At 47.9% G+C, this 16,768-nt stretch overlaps 1 protein-coding gene across 1 annotated transcript; it reads right to left on the bottom strand.

Moving 5' to 3' along the window:
* Window positions 1–6: 6 nt before the first annotated feature.
* Window positions 7–10,963, bottom strand: LOC114609556 (inactive 2'-5'-oligoadenylate synthase 1B-like). The gene is made up of 5 exons (XM_028753910.1): window positions 10,737–10,963; window positions 8,873–9,161; window positions 5,685–5,869; window positions 1,171–1,403; window positions 7–477 (listed from the first exon to the last, which is right to left on the bottom strand). Exons 1-5 carry the CDS (start codon window positions 10,914–10,916, stop codon window positions 189–191), a joined length of 1,176 nt encoding a protein of 391 aa, XP_028609743.1. The 5' UTR covers window positions 10,917–10,963; the 3' UTR covers window positions 7–188.
* Window positions 10,964–16,768: the final 5,805 nt, after the last annotated feature.

Genomic DNA, 16,768 nt, shown 5'->3' with positions numbered 1-16,768 from the left:
TGTGTGTGTGTGTGTGCGCGCGCGCGCGCGCGCGCGCGTGCGCTCATGTCCATGTGTGTAACTTTGGGGATTTGGTTCTCTTCTTCTGCCAGAGGAGCTCCTGGGATCAAACCCAGGTCATTTGGGTTGGCAGCAAGTGCCTATACCCACTGAGCCATCCTGTGAGCCCATGAGATCTACGAACGGTGTTAAAATGGCCGTGAAATAAGGAGAGCCTCTGGCCTCCACAGGAGCGAGGAGACCACATCTTTGTGAGAACATTCTCCAGGTAGATGAAGAGAATGAGGGTGTTCGGAAGGGAGAGGATGGTGACATGTTCTCACCGGCACATCCCAGGAGCACACTGAGGAACCGTCCCTGTACTTAAAGCATGGGTACCGCAGCCAGGCGGCAGCCTCTCCTGCTAGTGGCCGCCAGCCCTCTGAGTTGAAACTAGCCACATTCCTTGTTGGGTCAGCCGGGTCCAGGATCACAGGCCTGCAGAGCAACATTAAGAAAGGGAATTACGCAGCTGGCCAGTGCATCTGGTACCACGGCACAGGGGTGGGGGTGGGGGAACCAGCAGAGAGAGAGCTCCTATTCAGAGATTGTCCTTTGTCCCTGCCCCACAGATTGTCCTTTGTCCCCCCAGGCCCCAGCATACAGCAAACCCAGAGGGATCCTGGGCATGACCTCAAAGGCCTCAATTCAAATCCTCCAACTTTAGTAGCTGTGTGTCCTGGGGCAGGACCCTCAGCCTCTCTGATCTGTGAGATGTGGAGAGTTGGAGCAGCCAGTCTCAGAGGTTGAGGTATGAAAACTGAACAGATGTGAGATCGGGACATGTCTCTACCTAGGGTCACATAGCACTTGATTATTTACAGGTACTTGGTCCACTGCTGGTCTTCCACACAAGCCTTACAGCCCTTATGATACTGTCACTGTGGGATAATCTCAGTTCCCACTGCATGTCTTCAGTTCCTTTGCTGTTTGGGTCTGGACAATGTCAGAGCCTTGGTGTCCTCATCTGCACACAGGAGAGCCCACCCCTGCCTCCTAGGGCTGTAGGGCCTCATGTCTATCAGGTGACAGCAGGACAGTCCCTTCATAGACACAGAGCTCCCATCTCCCCCTTTCACACAAGAACAGCCCTGTACCGATGGGGAGCAGAGCCACATGGGGACACACTACCTGGCTTTTCTGAGCTGTCTGTGCAGGTAGTCGGAGACCTCTGGATGTATAAAGTCGTAATACACTGTCCAGTAGATTCGAAGCCGTTTGTACTTGGTGATCAGTTCCAAGACGGTCCGGAAGCCCTGGGCTGTGTTGAATTTAGTTGCTCTACTCCCGCGCTCCCAGGCATAGATTGTGAGCAGCTGCAGGGCGTACTGTGGGGGGAGTGGGTCACCCAGCTTCTCCTGACACTGAGAAGAGAAAGGCAAGGAGAAAAACGGGGCTCTCAGCTGTTGTGTGGGGGGCCACTTCTCACAGGGTCAATTCAGCTGCCACCTGATGATGTCATTACAGGTTGATTGTCACACAGCCACGCCCAATCATTTAGATTCAGTCTCTGGCCCATCCTGTGCTATAGTCAAGGGCTGAGTGGTTAAGACAGACACTGTGTGCTCCACACAGACTGAGCACGGCTGGAGAGAGAGTTAGCTGACCGGAAAGTGGACTAGAAGAAATCACCTAGAACAACCATAGAAAGTTCCCCCCTCCTCTCAGATACCCCTCCCCACTCCTTGCCCCTCCTACAGCATCCCCTCCCCGCAGCGTCACTCACACCTGCTTCTCTCTCATCCCTCTGATTCCCTTTCACCCACTTTTTCTTTTACATTGTTTTTCTCAAAGGGACAAAGCATTATCTGGACACAGAATCATGTGAAGAAGATGAACCCACAAGTGAGGAAATGCCTCCATCAGCCTGGCCTGGAGTCAGGCTTGTGGGGCATTTTCTTGATCAGTGTGGGAAGGTCCAGCCCATGGTGGGCATTCTCTGTCCTGGGCAAGTGGTCCTGAGAGGTTTTTAAAAATCAGCCCAAGAGTATCAGGCAGCCAACAGAGTTTCTCCATGGCCTCTGTTTCCCTCAGTGATGGAGTGGGATGCAGGAATGAGAGCCAGACAATCCCTTTCCTCCCCAGTTTACTCTCCAGCCTCATCTTTACCACAGCAGTCAGAGCAAACAAGGACAGAAACCGGTCCTAGGGAGGGGGCACTGCCGTGACTGACCCGCCATGTTGCTCCTTGGGAGGATTGAGGAAGGAGGATGGAACTTTGGGTTGGAAAGCTATTGAGAGCTGAGAGCCTACCAGGCTGTTTGTGGGAACCTGGGAGACAGGGGAGCTGAGAGACAGGCAGAGGATGGAGGCTGGAGTGACGTTTCAGAGGAAAGCAAGGACCCCATCTGGGCTCCTTGTGTGCTGTGTTTGCATGAAGAATCAGGGGTTTCTCATCAGCTGGGGCTGAGATTTAGCTCTGATGGAGAAGAGACATGCACCATGGGGGCCAAGTCTTTTGGAAAGAGTTTCCTCATGGTCAGCAGAGAGTAGGTGTGAGAAGACCGAGCCAGGGTGACTCCATAACAGGCTTCAAACTGGCATATCAGGAGACTAGGCCTGAATTTCTGCTTCTCAGAACTGGACAAGTCCAGGCAAGTCAGTTACCGGAAAACCTAGGGTGTCAGGAGCCAGAATGGGACAAGCTAATAACTAGCAGGTAATCATCCTGAAATGGCTTGCCTTTTATTATATAATCTGCGACAGGCACAGCCTTATTCAGCAAGGCTATAAGGGACTCATTTTAGGAAAAATTCCTGCTATTAATATGCTTTCCATATTATTATTAAACATATATAGCAATCACTAAGCAATAGCACAGCCCTTTAGAGCAGATCTCTGCAGATCCACGAAGATGTACTGTCTTGTAGTGTTGCTATATAGACAAGTAGACGACTTCTTAAGTCTTAATGATGATCCTATAAGAATTCCTAAAACTATATCAGTGATTATTAAGCTCTTTTATAGTGGGATTGCTATTAGGTCCTTTTCTGATAGTCAAAAGTACAATGAGAACTCTGCCAGTCTCCCAAGTGTCATCAGTTAATTGCTCTTAGATAGTAACCAGACTTTCTCCTGCTCAGAGCACATTCCAAGAGGTTGCAAAACAATTAACCAAAGGTCACTAATAGGGAACTATCGATTTATTATAGGTGCTGGGACAGAAGACAAACTATTGCCTGGATTCATCTATACAAAACTTCACTAATAACTTAAAGTTTTAAACCTTCAGTGAACCTGTGGAGCTAGACAGGTGTGGATGTTTAGCCAGATAATTACTCCTAATAGATATTCATGTAAACATTCTCTGTCGTAAACTTCCATATCAATTTATGATTTGATTTTTTGGTGTGAACTTGTGATGAACTTTGTAACATGTGATCATGTATTCTGAAAGATGTGTAAGTACTGAAGACAAAAAGGATTGTTCCTTCCTTTCCTTTTCTACCCCGCCTAGGAGAATTTTTTCCTTTAGACGAAATTTTCCCTTACTAGAATTTTTTTTCCTTTTCCCCACTTAGGATCTTTCTGCTTTTTCCCTTAGATAGGTTTCATAGGAAACTTTTTACACTTAGTAATAAACTCTATAATAACTTCTCTAAGTGTCTTTTCTTCTTATGACCTCAGAGTAGCAGTCATAAGTTAGAGCCCAGCAGTTTCTGCTGAGATAGTACAAAGGCTATTTACTTAATCCTTTGCTGTTTTTAGGATGAGGTACTAAGAGCCAGAAACTGCAGTTTCTGACCTCAGAGGATCACAGAAGGCAGGTCAGCTACAGTAGCATAGTAACTTAAATAAATAAACCTTTATTATACAGCAACCCTAAATATCTTGTAAGACAAAGTCTTACCCCTGAATCTCCTAAGACCAAGTCTTCCTCCCCGTTGATGCTGTTCCCCCTCTGCTGCATCAAGAAGAACTGACAAGAAGAAAAAAAATCATTCCCGGCCAGGCAGTGGTGGTGCACACCTTTAATCCCAGCACTTGGGAAGCAGAGGCAGGTGGATTTCTGAGTTTGAGGCCAGCCTGGTCTACAGAGTAAGTTCTAGGACAGCCAGGGCTACACAGAGAAACCCTGCCTCGAAAAACCAAAAAAAGAAAAAAAGAAGAAAAAAAGGGGGAAAAAAAAAGAAAGAAAATCATTCCTACCATGCTGGAGATGGCCCCCAGCACTAGGGCATGCAATCACGAAGTGTCTAGCCATCAGAAACTGCCCTGCCATCCTGAGGCAAGGGCAGAGTCAGCAACATTTTCCAGGCTTCCCCAGCAACATTTTCTAGCACCCCCCCCCCCAGCAAGGATTCTGGAATGTCCCTAGAGATAGAGCCAAACAATTAAGAAAAAGGTCACCTACCCTTCCCTGGAATTGCACTAATGTGCTTTAAACTGGGCCTGTGATCTCACCTGGGCATCTCCATCTTGGTAAATGGTAGACCCCAGCATGCTGGACTCAAGCAGTAAAACACTCTTACCCATTGCATACTATTTCAGTGCAGGACATCATTCTTTGGCAAATCATGGACCCTAACAGCTGTGTTCCAGGGGTCCCAAGACGACATCTCCAGGTGTCAGCCACACCTGGAACTGGAGAGAAATCTCCCAGGTGGTAAGGCTTTGGTCCCATGAAACCTGCAAGTTTGGAGGGGTCTTGGAGAGCAGCTGAGGCCTGGCACTGGGAGAGGCCAGGAGAAGCCATTGGTGAAAGTGCAGTCTCAATGGCAGTGGAGACCCTGAGACACTGGAGTTGTCCTGAGCAGGGGACGACTGCCAGGAACTGAGCAATGTGAGAACAGAGCTGACCTGAGCCTGAGACCAGCTGTGTGTGCTGTGGATAGCAGAGCCTGAGAAGCTCAGAGAACTGTGAGTCCCAGATATCAGATACTGAGGTTTTGGCTCTGTTGGACTTTGGTTGTGTTTTGATATGATTCTGACAGTGACCTGGTTCTTCCCTTTTGGAGTAAGAAAGTATTTAACTTGTGTTTTAATTTTATATGAGCCCACAGTTGAGAGACTAATCTTTGTATATATTGGAAATTTTTTTTGAGGGGGGTCGTTTTTAATTTTGGGGCTTTTAAAACTATGTTGTGTTTTATGATGTAATACTGACCTGAGATCTTAGGGACAAGCAAGAAAGGAAAGGTTATGGTTTAGCCATGGCTTGTTTGAATGCCATGTAGAAAGAGGGTCAATTGTGCTGCTTAATTTTTGTCAACTAAATACCAGCTAGCTTCCTCTGGTAGGAGTCGATGTTAATCAAGAAAATGCCTCCATCTGACTGGCAACAGGGAGTTTGTGGGGGCATGTTACTAATTGCTGATTGATGTGGGTGGGAATAGACCACTGTGGTTGGGGCCATGAATGGAATGTGGCCTTGGGCTGTATAGAAATGCACACTGAGAGAGCCCTGGACAGCAAACAGTGAGCAGAATTCCTCCATGGTCTCTGCTTCAGGTTTCCCCTAATCCCTCAATGATGGACTCCGCCTCAGATGTGTAAACAAATAATATCTTTCCATCCCAGGAGACTCGTGGTCATGTGATAAAGCTATCACCTCAAGAGAAACCAAACTAGAATATACATCTTCTGTGGCCTGTGTCTACACTCTATGCAAATGAAGCCCACAATGACTAGGTCTGATGTCTTACCAGTTGGTACCAGTGCTTGACCAGGCGGATGAGACTCTTCAGCTTGGTTGGACAACAGTTCACAAAATACTCTTGAAGCTCCATAAAGCTAGGAGAGAACTCATCTTCCATCCCTGGCGAGGTCCGCCCACTGATCAGATTGGCATAGAATTGTTCGTTAGGCCTCCTGGGGATAACAAGATGACCTGTAAAGACAATTTCATTTAGTGGAACACCTCAGCCCCTTTCTGCAGTTCTTCAGTCTCTCTGAGGTGACAAGGTCAGTGGCTATGGGGTTCAGCGAACAGGCAGAGCTTTTCTGCAACAGGCATCAATCACATGTACCCATCTGCCCTACCACTCCTCAGGACCGCACACACGCTGAGCACTTCAAAGTCCCTGCTCCCAGTACATTCTAGTGAGGGCCTTTTCTGCAGACCTGGAGACATTGGTGGGAGGAACCAGCACACTGTGGTCACACACAAGGCAGCTACTCAGTCATCGGATAATGGCCAACCACACCTGGTTCCAGTATCTTCTGCATGGTTCTTGTCAACTGTGTGCAAGCCTGCTTGTGTCAGAGTTTACTGTGGAACAGTCTGCTGCATTCGTGTATCACGCCTCATGCTGACAGAGTCTCTGGCCTATTTTTTGTACAGATGTCGCGTGTTCCTGAGGAGGTATATGCATATGTTCAGAGACAACAGAGGACCTAGGATGTCTTCCTTTATAGTTTGTCAGCTTGTTTCTTTGCATCAGGGTATGTCTATAAACATGGAGCTCAGCTGGCAACCAGCAGGTCTTACAGATTCTCTTGTCTTTATCCCCATAGTACCAGGGTTACAGGTCAATGTGTGGCTCTTCCAGAGTTTAGGTGGGCATTGGGGATTTGAACTCAGGTTCTCATGCTTGTGCAGCAGTCACCCTTATCCACTGAGCTGTCTCCCCAGCACTGTGTGGTTTTGGTGGATGATTTTCTGTAGCATGTAACTTAATATCATGTGGATTTTGTTTATCCAGATCCTGACAGGAACAAGGTATGGCAGTGTTCGTATGTGTGTGTGTGTGTGTGTGTCCTTCCTCTGCACTTGTACAATGGATGGGCAGCAGGCTATGGAATAGATGTGTGTATAGGTGTGTTTGCACATTTGAGTAGACTAGGCAGGCAGCAGGCTGTGACTTGTGTGCACATATGTGCCATGCGGCAGGTTACACCATCAGGGTTTGATGTTGTCACAGGGAAAAGTCACACATGGATGGAGCTTGGACAAGCCAGTCACTCAGTGACCAGGGAGGTCTTTCCCTCATGGGCTTATTTTCAGTTTCAGGGTCTATAATACAATACGGCTCATGGCCTGTGTCATCTCATGTAGGGCTATGGCTATGGTCCTCTCTTTGGCTGTCGCCCACACCACCATTCCCAAGGCAGTCCTTCTGTGGTGGAGACGCCTCTTCATTGGAAAGCTACTAAGACTGAGGAAGTCCTGACCCAGACAGGCTTCTAGGGGAGCCCCCTCCTGGCTCATTTCTGTGTCAACCACACTGAGCCCCTTCCACTGAGCAGGGTTCTAAGCCTCTAGCAGCTTCCCACAGCAGGCTGCCCTGATCCTACTCCCAGGCTGGCCCTCTTAGTCCCTGCTGACTGAGACTCTGTCCTGTTTCCATGGCTCTCCTAAACCAAGGGCTTGTCTCTAAGTTAACAGCAGCAGTTCACACAGTGGCCAACAGGGGTGCTGTGTCCCCCAAATGTAAAGGCTCAAGTATTTTACAAGTTCCCCAAGGCCCCACTGTGCTCTCACAGGTGTTCCCTTAGTCAGGCAATTTGTAATTTTGGAGACACACTGTGTGTCAGGTCTGGTATAAGATTGTTGCAGGATATTTGATCACACTGTAAACCCTGAGATTAAGTTGTTTACTGGAAAAATTTGTTTTTAGTTGTGGTGTGGCTCAGCTTTTGCACACACCTTTAATCCAGGAACTTTCTGCTTGAATATTGTAAACAGGATTAAATAAAGTTAAGTATAGATCAAGAGGCAGAGCAAGCACCAGTTGACCGGAAGTGAACATGGGATTATTAAGAAGAAAACCATAGAGAGTAAGAGAGAGTCAAGAGGAAGGGTAGACAGACCCACAGGAAGTAGAAGAGAGTTTGAAAGAGGATTTTTGAGATGGCATGAGAGAGGGGATGTATTCTGGAACATTCTGGCTGAGGAGGAAGGTCAGCTGGGTGTTTTCTCTGCCTCCCTGAGTGCCTGCTAAGGCTTTTACCACAGCATCTAGCTTGTAAGTCTTAATTGGTAAAACTGAATAATTGAGATTTTTGTCAAAATTCAAGGTGAGATCTTTTCATGTGTAATGACATGTCTGTGCATGTGGGTGGTTGGGACAGTGGTGGCTGCATCTGCAGATTTACCAAGGGTACAGAGCTCCACTGAGAAGATCTACATCCTGCACAAACCCTCCTCAGACACCCCAGGTCTCTGCCCAGCTCTGAGGTTCCCAGTCTTTGGGAGAAGACTCATGAGTTTGTTATTTTCAGTGAAGTCTACATGGTCTCATGTTTAGGAAGACACAAGGCACAGCCAGCCATGAATAGGCCTGGTATGTTAGGGGAGCATCTAGTGTGACTTCCTCCCCTAACTGAGGCAGCTCACTACTTGATGTCCTTCTGGGATGGAGTCTCTCTCCCCACTATCAAGTTTCTAAAATCCCTCCTCCCCAGCTCAGCTTTACAGAGATACTCTCTTTAGTTGAATTTCTCAAATGATAAGCATTTTCAGTTCAGGGATGGAAGATGTGGGCTGGGGAGATGGCTCAGTCAGTAATGTGCTTGGCTCACAAGCTTGCGGACCAATGTTGGAATCCCAGGACTCAAAGAAAAGGCTGGTGTTGGTGGGGTAGGATTGAAATCCCAGTGCTGAGAAGGGGTGGGGAGACTTGAGGGTCCCTGGGGCTCTTCCCAACCAATCAGGCTCATGTGTGAATTCTGAACCAGGGAGAGACAAGGTCTCAAAAAGATGGTTGACTCTTGAGATGTGTTATCCATGGCTCAGGATCACACCCACACACAAGAGAACACCTACAAAACACACACATGCACACACAGACACGCACACACACATACACATATACATACACACAGGTGGAACTAGAAGGGGGGATGAAGGCATGCAGAAGGGTGAGCTGAGGTCTCTGGCAGGCTGACTTACCCAGGAATGCATAGGCTGGAAGCACATCAAACTTCACATCCTTCAGCAGGTAGGGGTTACTCAGCTTGAATCTCAGAGCCTGGGAGTTGGGACTCCATGAACTCTGGACCCCAAACTTTACTACAAAATCTTTCTTACGCTGAATCTCATCTAGCTGTTTCTTAATTTCCTTGATGAACTCTTCCCGATGATTTAACAGATCCTCAAAGCTAGTGAGACTGCTAAGGTACAACACCAGGTCAACATTTGACTTGCCCTTGAGTGTGGTGCCTTTGTCTGAAGAGCCACCCTGAAAGACAAAGATGAGAATGACAAGGGATAGGGAGAGCCATGCTGGGCAGTCCAGATGCTGAAGAGCCTAGGAGTCCTACACTGAGGGTGACGGATGGATGAATAGAGCAAGCTGACACATGTGCAGTGGAATACTAGTCAGCCCTGAAGAGTGACATCATGATCTATGTAGGAAAATAGAGGGTGCTGGATCTCCTCATGGTACAGAAGATAAACCAGACTGTGAAGGACAAACATCCATGATTATCTGTGGAGTCTATATCTGTGTGTTTGTGTGTGTGGGGGGTGTATATGCCAGTGGAGGAGGGGTCTAAAGGAAATGAGCAAGGAAGAGCAATGTGGGGGGACGTTAGAGCACATTTTGTCTCATGTAGAGTCCACATTAGCTGCACGCATGTGACATGCGATCAGTGAGGGCTCTCTGGAGAGGGTCTTGTATGTGGGGTAAAGGATAGTCGTGGTTGGAAAGAGACTGACTAAATTAATACAGATATATGAAAACGTAGCCCGGGCCCCATTGTTGCCATTGTTGGGAGGAAATACGCTCAAATGACATCATTTTCTTCTAAGAAAATGGCCTTGTGTTTTATATATATATAATGTAATAATATATAATATGTAAAATATTATATATATAAAATATTTATATAACATATATAATTACAGAGAAACTGAAAAATTAATAAAGGTGATCGAAATCTGTAAAACAGTCATTTTAAATAGAAGAATTCCCACTGAGAAGAGCCTCCCTAAACCAAATGCTGAGACTCGTCACTAACACACGTGAGCACCAGCTACTGTGGAGAGGAGGCATTACAAATTGTCACACCTGCGGATGGAGAGGTGGGTCAGTCGTTAAACGTGCCTGCTGTTCCTGTGATGACCTCAGCTGAGTTCCCAGCACCCAAGTAGGCCAGCTCACGGCCACCTATGTAACCTCAGCTCTAAGGGATCGGACACCCCCTCTTTGATCTTAAGAGAACCTGCACTACTGCATACAGGGCCCCCACTCACAACTAAACATATAAAAATACAATCAACTAAAACAAGAAAAAACTTGATTTCTGCGGCCTTCACAGAGCCTGAGAGTTAGGTACCATCACCATGAAATGCGATTTGACAGACGCAGAACTGAGCCCAGAGAGGGTCCATCAATCCAATCGCACACCAGGAGGGTCCTGTTTTGTCCTCTGTGTCACATTTAATTTATTCTATGTGTCCTTGCCATCCCGGGGTGCTGGAGAAGGTAGTTAAGTTACCCTATGTCACACAGCAGTCAGTGCACAGGTTGTATTCCCCCCAACTCCCTGTCCCCTACCCACCACTCTCCTCTAGTAATGCTTTGCCGATCTGAGCCTCAGTTTCCCTGACTCTGAAATGGGCGTGGCCTGGGAGCGGGAAACATAAACTGTAGCTGAGGCTCCTTCTCCAATACAGATGTGGGGCCCGGGAAGGGGGCGAACCCATTGCCCAGCTGTGATCAGAGTTGAGGAGGAGGGATCAGGGCTGCAGCCTAGCTTCTGAGAGTTCTCTCCCACCCTATCTTGGTCAGCTTAGGCTGAGGAGGGATTACCTTCCGAGCTTTGGAGGCCCTCGCTGGATGGGAAGAGCCCTGGAAGCATCTCTCGTTCAGGTGAGCGTATACAACATTCATTACTTCTCTGAGGTTATCACGGAAGCGGGTATCCGGAAGATGGTCCTCTATGAACTTGTCGAGCTTCGAGGCCGGGATGCTCCTGAGTCCCTGCTCCATGATAGGTCTGGAGCTTTTACTTCTGCAACCTGCTGGTCCGATGTCTCTCCCAGCCTGGCTGAACTGGGACTTTCAGTTTCCATTTCCCGGGAAGGGTGGGGATATGCAAATAAGCCAGGCCCTAACAGCCAATGGCGTCAGGGCTTCTGACAACTCCCTCCCCCGCGCCCCGCCCCAATTGGAACTGTCTCAGGATTCTATGCAGGGAAGATCGCATAAGGAAACTGATCTGGTTTTCTCAGGATTTCTTCTGGCAAAAGCTGTTGTTACACAGCATGTTTGAAGAGCAATCTGTACACTTAGGAGAAGAGGGGAAACCGAGTCAGGAAACTGCAGAAGGTGGCTGGTGGCTCCTGAGCTCCGCTTCCAGCTCCTGCGAACCTTTTAGGTGGAACTGCATGTTATTTTCTTTTTAAGAACAGCACCGTACAGGTTTTGCTTTTCCTTCACCTCTGGACTTGCAGTTCTAGGATTACAGAAACTTCTTACAGAAAGCTCAGCCTTCCCAGAAGCCTCCTCTCCTACTCACGTCCTACATTTTCCCCTGTGGTGCTGGGGGGCTGTGGTGAGAGTGAGGGGTAACCCAGGGCATTCCCAAGGATGAAGTAAAAGTAAAGGCTGTACCACCGAGCTGTCAGGACAGGTCAGCATTGGATATTACAGTTGAGCTATTTGTGAAGGCACCGGAAAGGTTGACAGTCAGTCTTTGGGTGGCGCACCCAAGGCCTCGTCAAAACAGTTTGATGCCCTTCAACCTTCTGCCTCTGTCTCCTCATCTCTTATTTAGAGAGCTGGAGAGATGGCTCAGAGTTTAAGAGCCCTGGTCGGGCTTCCAGGGAAACCCTGTTCAATTCCAAGGACCAACATGGCAGGTCCCAAACACACACGCGCACGCGTACACGCACGCGCATGCTCACCCGCACACAGCATACACACACGTGAGCTTGCCTGTGCACATACACACACAAATCCACACACAGGTGTACACTCACACGTGCACCCATGGACGTTGACCAGGATTTACTGTGATGCAGAGAGAAGGACCAGCCTTTTGCAGGAGCAGAATTGTCCTTATGCAGATTCATGAAGGAAGCAATTGCGGGTGGAGACTGTTCACCAGACACAGGAGCTCCAGGTGATTAGGGTAGAGATGGGACCTTTGGGGCTCTGCAGACCTAGTCCTGCTATCCCAAGCTGGTGACTTTTGGTGGGGTGCTTACCCGTTGGCCTCCCTGATCCTAACTGCACACTGAGACCAGCACCTTGTCTCCTCCTGCAGGGAGTCACTCAGACTGCCTGGGGCTTCTAGGTCATTAACCCTTCACATACAGGGAAACAAGAAAGAAAAGCAGCATTGGGGGTGGCCCTGGCAGTCCAGCAGGCAGAGGCTGATGCAGGAGGATGGATAATGGAGCCTGGTCCATCCTGGGCTAGACCACAGCTGGATTCACTCCAGAGTGTGAGAAAAGAATCCTAAAACAGATGAGGAAATAAACGGAAAAAAATGATCCCACCAAGGGCTATGGCTGAGAACACACTTTGGGCTGTAACACGGTTTTTCCCTTAAAGAAACAGGAGCAGGAAGTTCTGCTGATCATGGTTGTGTTAGCCCAGGTCAGAGGTCAGCCCTCGGCACAAAGTGTCAGCTTCTTTAAATTTCTTTTGGTCAGCCAGGTGCAGTGTCACAGACCTTTGACCCCAGCACCTGGGAGGCAGAGGAAGTTGGACCTCTGTGTGTGTGTGTGTGTGTGTGTGTGTGTGTGTGTGTGTGTGTGTGTTTTAGGTTAGCCTGGTCTACATAGTGAGATCCATGTTAGTCAGAGCTCAGTGGTGAGACTCTGTCTTGAAAAATAAACAACAACAAATTGTTGTCGGTTTTTGTGAGCCACCAGATAGATTCTGGGACCTGAGCCCAGGTCTTCTTCGAGAGCATCCCCTGCCTTAACCTCCTCTGTGCCATCTCCCAGCCCCCAGGTTCAATCAGTCTTCATGGCCTCATTGGGATCCTTCTTGGTGGATCCTGAGGGAACTGGGATGTGAAGGCCCCTCCCACAAGTGCCAAGATGGGAGCACAAGAGGCCAGCTGAAGGTCCTGAGCAGAGCTGAGTGAGAGTGAAGCTAATTGTGCTTTAAATACTCTATTCCATTTATTTCATGTGTGTGAGCACGTGACGTCAGAGGCCAACCTATAGGAGTCGGCTCTCTCTCCTTCCACCACGTGGGTCCCGGGGACCAAACTCAGGCCACCAGGCTTGGTGACAAACACCTGCTGCCTCTGAGCTATCTCAGTGACCTTTGTTGTTGTTGTTTTAGGACATGGTCTCATAGTCTCATAGGCTAGGCTAGCCTTCAACTTACAGCAATCCTCCTGCCTCCGTGCCCTGAGTGCTGGGATTATAGTATGTCCCTACAGCCGGTTCATCTATACTTTTCCATGCCCACTGTGAGTCTTAACGAGTGTCACTAAGTCCAGTGAGGTCAATGCCCCTGCCCACCCTGACTGAGCCTGGGAGAGCCCAGATCACAAGGTTTAAGACCCCGAGTCACCCTCTTGACCACATGGCCATCTGATGCTGGGGATACACTATTCCCATGAGCCCCTTGACCCAGCCCCTTCTCTGTCAGCTCTGTCTGACCTCATGGGGCCCTGACTCAGCTCTGCTTCCAACACCCACTCAGAGTAATAATAATAATAATAATAATAATAATAAATAGTTATAATAATAAAAACATGGCTTGCTGGAGATTGGGAGTTCCATGGACTAGAGACACTCACCCCTTCCTCCTGGCTTGTGCCTGCCTCTCCTGCTTTCTCCCAGCCTCCTGTAGGGGGCGCTCTCCCCAGCTCAGGAGCATCACCTTGGATGGTGTTGTCCGCCAGAGCCCAAGTATAAGGTAGACATGTGGGATGATGTTTCTGAATCCCGTGCCATGTGTCAGGGGTCTTCGTGGATGACGTAACTGCAATGCCCCGGGTATGTTCCAAAATGTTAATGTCAGAGAATGAGCACCTTGCCAATGTGAGGGGAAGACGTAAGTGTGTGGGGACAGTGATTCCTACCGCATCACCCCATGCGGTCTCTGTCATAACCCAGACAGCTCCCTCCCATTCTGAGCTGCCTTGGGTCTTTATTTCTTCATCACTTTGATAATTTAATCAGTTGGATAGGTTCCCTCTCAAGTCAAAGTTCTTGTATGCGTGTGTGTGTGTCTGTGTGTGTGTATGTTCATATGTGTGTACCTGTATGTAGATGGTTGTCAAAGGTCAACAATCAACAATGGTGCCATTCTCTGTTGCACTCATTTTTTGAGACAGGGTCTCTCAGTGAACCAATAGCCCATAGATGGTGTACAACTCGCTGGTCAGTGAGCACTGGGGCTACTCCTCCTCCTCCTGCCTCTCCCTCCTGGTACTCTAGTCCCATACCTCCATGCCAAGCTTTATCGTGTGTGCACATGATGTCGGTGGAGCATTGTGCCATGACATGCCAGCGGAGATCAGGGAACTCTCTCTTTACACATGTAGGTGAGTTCCAAGGATTGAAATCTAGTTTCTGGGCCAGATCCACAGAGAGGGTTTTAATAAAACATGGCCACAGGTCTCCTGCCAAGCTGGGAACCCATTATGTCCACAGAAAGACCCCCACAAAAGACCTTATCCCTTCTCCAGCCCCTTTAGCACTCAGCACTGGAAACTAGCTTTCAATTGCTGGAAGGAGTTAGAGACGACTCCTGTGAATCCTTGTCACATGCTCACACACATGAAATAAATGGAATAGAGTATTTAAAGCACAACTAGCCTGGCTCTCCCCAGATCTGCTCAGGACCCTCAGCTGGCCTCTTGTCCTCCCATCCTGGCACTTGTGGGAGGGGCCTTCACATCCCAGTTCTCTCAGGCAAGGTCAGGGTCCACCAAGGAGCCTATGCTATTGTAACGCCCACCTCGCCAGCAAGGAAGACACCACAACAGGATGCTCCTTCACGCACTTTATTGGGGAAATACTTTTGATTGCAAAGCGAAAGACCCCGAAGCCCAAAATGGGTGCTGCTTAAATAGCTATCACAACTGTATGTAAGTGTCTAATTGGTGCTTCTTACAGAACTTCATTTACATACAGCTCAGTAGGGTGAGGAGCCCTGTCTGAAAGATATGCATGCTCACAGCAGGTGTTTACAACCCTGAATACACTTGTTTTCCACCTCAGACACAGGAAACAGGCACCATCTTGTAATGGCGGCTCCTTACATCTCCCCCTATTTTGTTTTTTAAAAGCAGGCACTGGCCAATGTCCTTGTCTTAGGCTAGTTGACGTGCCCCCATAGCTAGCACCAACAGGACAAGACTCCAATAAGGAAGGGTAAGTTCCCTGTCTTAGGCTACAAGGGTTGCACCCACGCCTGGCATTCTATATGAAAAGAGAATGTGCACCCAGGTCGAGGCCACTCGCTATTCCCGTCATGAGGTTGACTCACAGCCTTTAATCCTGGATGATGTGCCTCTGGCTTGTGGCGTCAACCTACTCCCGTCATTGGGATCAATGGCAGCTGGCCTTGAGAAGAGAATCACAGTTCTTTATGAAGAGCCGCTAGCCACACTTGGGGGGGATGTACCTTGTTTGAGGGCTAGCAATGCTTGAGTAATTAGTACTTTGTTTCTTCTTTGACGAAATTTAAGTTTGCAAAGCAACCACAGACACAACACCAACCCACAGCAAACTACAGCCCCAAAGAGAACTACCCCTATCCATTCCTTAAAGTATGAAAATGCCAAAGTTAGCCAAGAAGTGAAATCTCCCACAGTGATAGGATTGATGCGGGTTCCATTCAGTACGGTAATCTCCATCAACAGACGATTCTGCAACCGCTCTGGTTGCTGAGACCAATTGCCTCTTAAAAAATTAGACAACAGGTTACCATCTTTAAAAGTAGAATTATCATACTTCAATGGGGTAATGCACATAAGTTTAGTATGACTAACACAACTTAGCTGTACAATATCTACAATCTCCTCCAATTTGCTTTGAAGAAGGTCCACTCTCTGATTAACCAGAAGAATACCAGAAGTGAGATGAGCATTCATTTGATGCTGTGTAACCAGAGCATCCGCAGCTCTTTCTACTGAAGCATCAACAGTTTGAGCTGCATTTACTTGATTGGCCATTGCTATGCCTGCAGTCACAGCAGCTGCTGCTGACACTGCTACAGCAGTCACAATAGCAGCTGTAATACCCAAATCTCTTTTTTGTCTAAATAAAGTGGCTATAGGGAAATCTTCTGGATCTGCTTCCACGGGAATTGGCACAAAAGTAGGTATATGTACTATTAAGGCCAAAGATAAAGAACCATTCCAGCATTCAGCTAAGTAGCAGGTAGTATTACTTGCGCTACAGCTCAGAAAACTTGTATTATTTTCAAACTCAGCCAATATAAAGAAAAAATGGAGGTGAAACACATACGGGGGCAGCCGGGGCAGATGCACTCACCAGCTCGCCATTCACCTTTATCCCATCCAGATAAGGATAGCTATTATTAGAGAGGGTGGCTGAGATATTTTGTATCACATGATATAGACCTTGCATAGAGACAAATGCAGAAAGGCTAGTACTGGCTTCAGCTATATTTGTTAATATCCATTGATAAAAGGGCCATATATTTCACCTTCCTGTTCGAATACCAGTCTTGTTGGTAGCAGCCCATTTTATAGGAGGTGAAAGGGCAAATCCTGAAGCAATCTCCATGTCAGGAGATTCTTTAGATTGACATGGCGTAAAAACTGGAGGAAAAGATAAATCAGGGGGAGACCAAGGCAAAACTTTCTTGTATGTTGCATTACGGGTGGGCCATTGTGATTT

The sequence above is a fragment of the Grammomys surdaster genome, unplaced genomic scaffold, assembly GCF_004785775.1.
Source record: "Grammomys surdaster isolate TR1022 unplaced genomic scaffold, NIH_TR_1.0 125976, whole genome shotgun sequence".
Classification (NCBI taxonomy): domain Eukaryota; kingdom Metazoa; phylum Chordata; class Mammalia; order Rodentia; family Muridae; genus Grammomys; species Grammomys surdaster.
The sequence above is the reverse complement of the archived record's forward strand: the minus strand, read 5'-3'. Positions and strand labels throughout refer to the sequence as shown.

What these genes read in the sequence shown, in the direction of transcription:
- LOC114609556 (XM_028753910.1), bottom strand. Translation starts at nt 10,916, where the DNA reads ATGGAGCAGGGACTCAGGAGCATCCCGGCCTCGAAGCTCGACAAGTTC. An exon ending in TCAAGCACTGGTACCAACTG is followed by an intron (nt 1,404 to 5,684) that starts GTAAGACATCAG and finishes TTCTCTTCTCAG; the next exon opens with TGTCAGGAGAAGCTGGGTGA. An exon ending in AGACAGCTCAGAAAAGCCAG is followed by an intron (nt 478 to 1,170) that starts GTAGTGTGTCCC and finishes GTTGCTCTGCAG; the next exon opens with GCCTGTGATCCTGGACCCGG.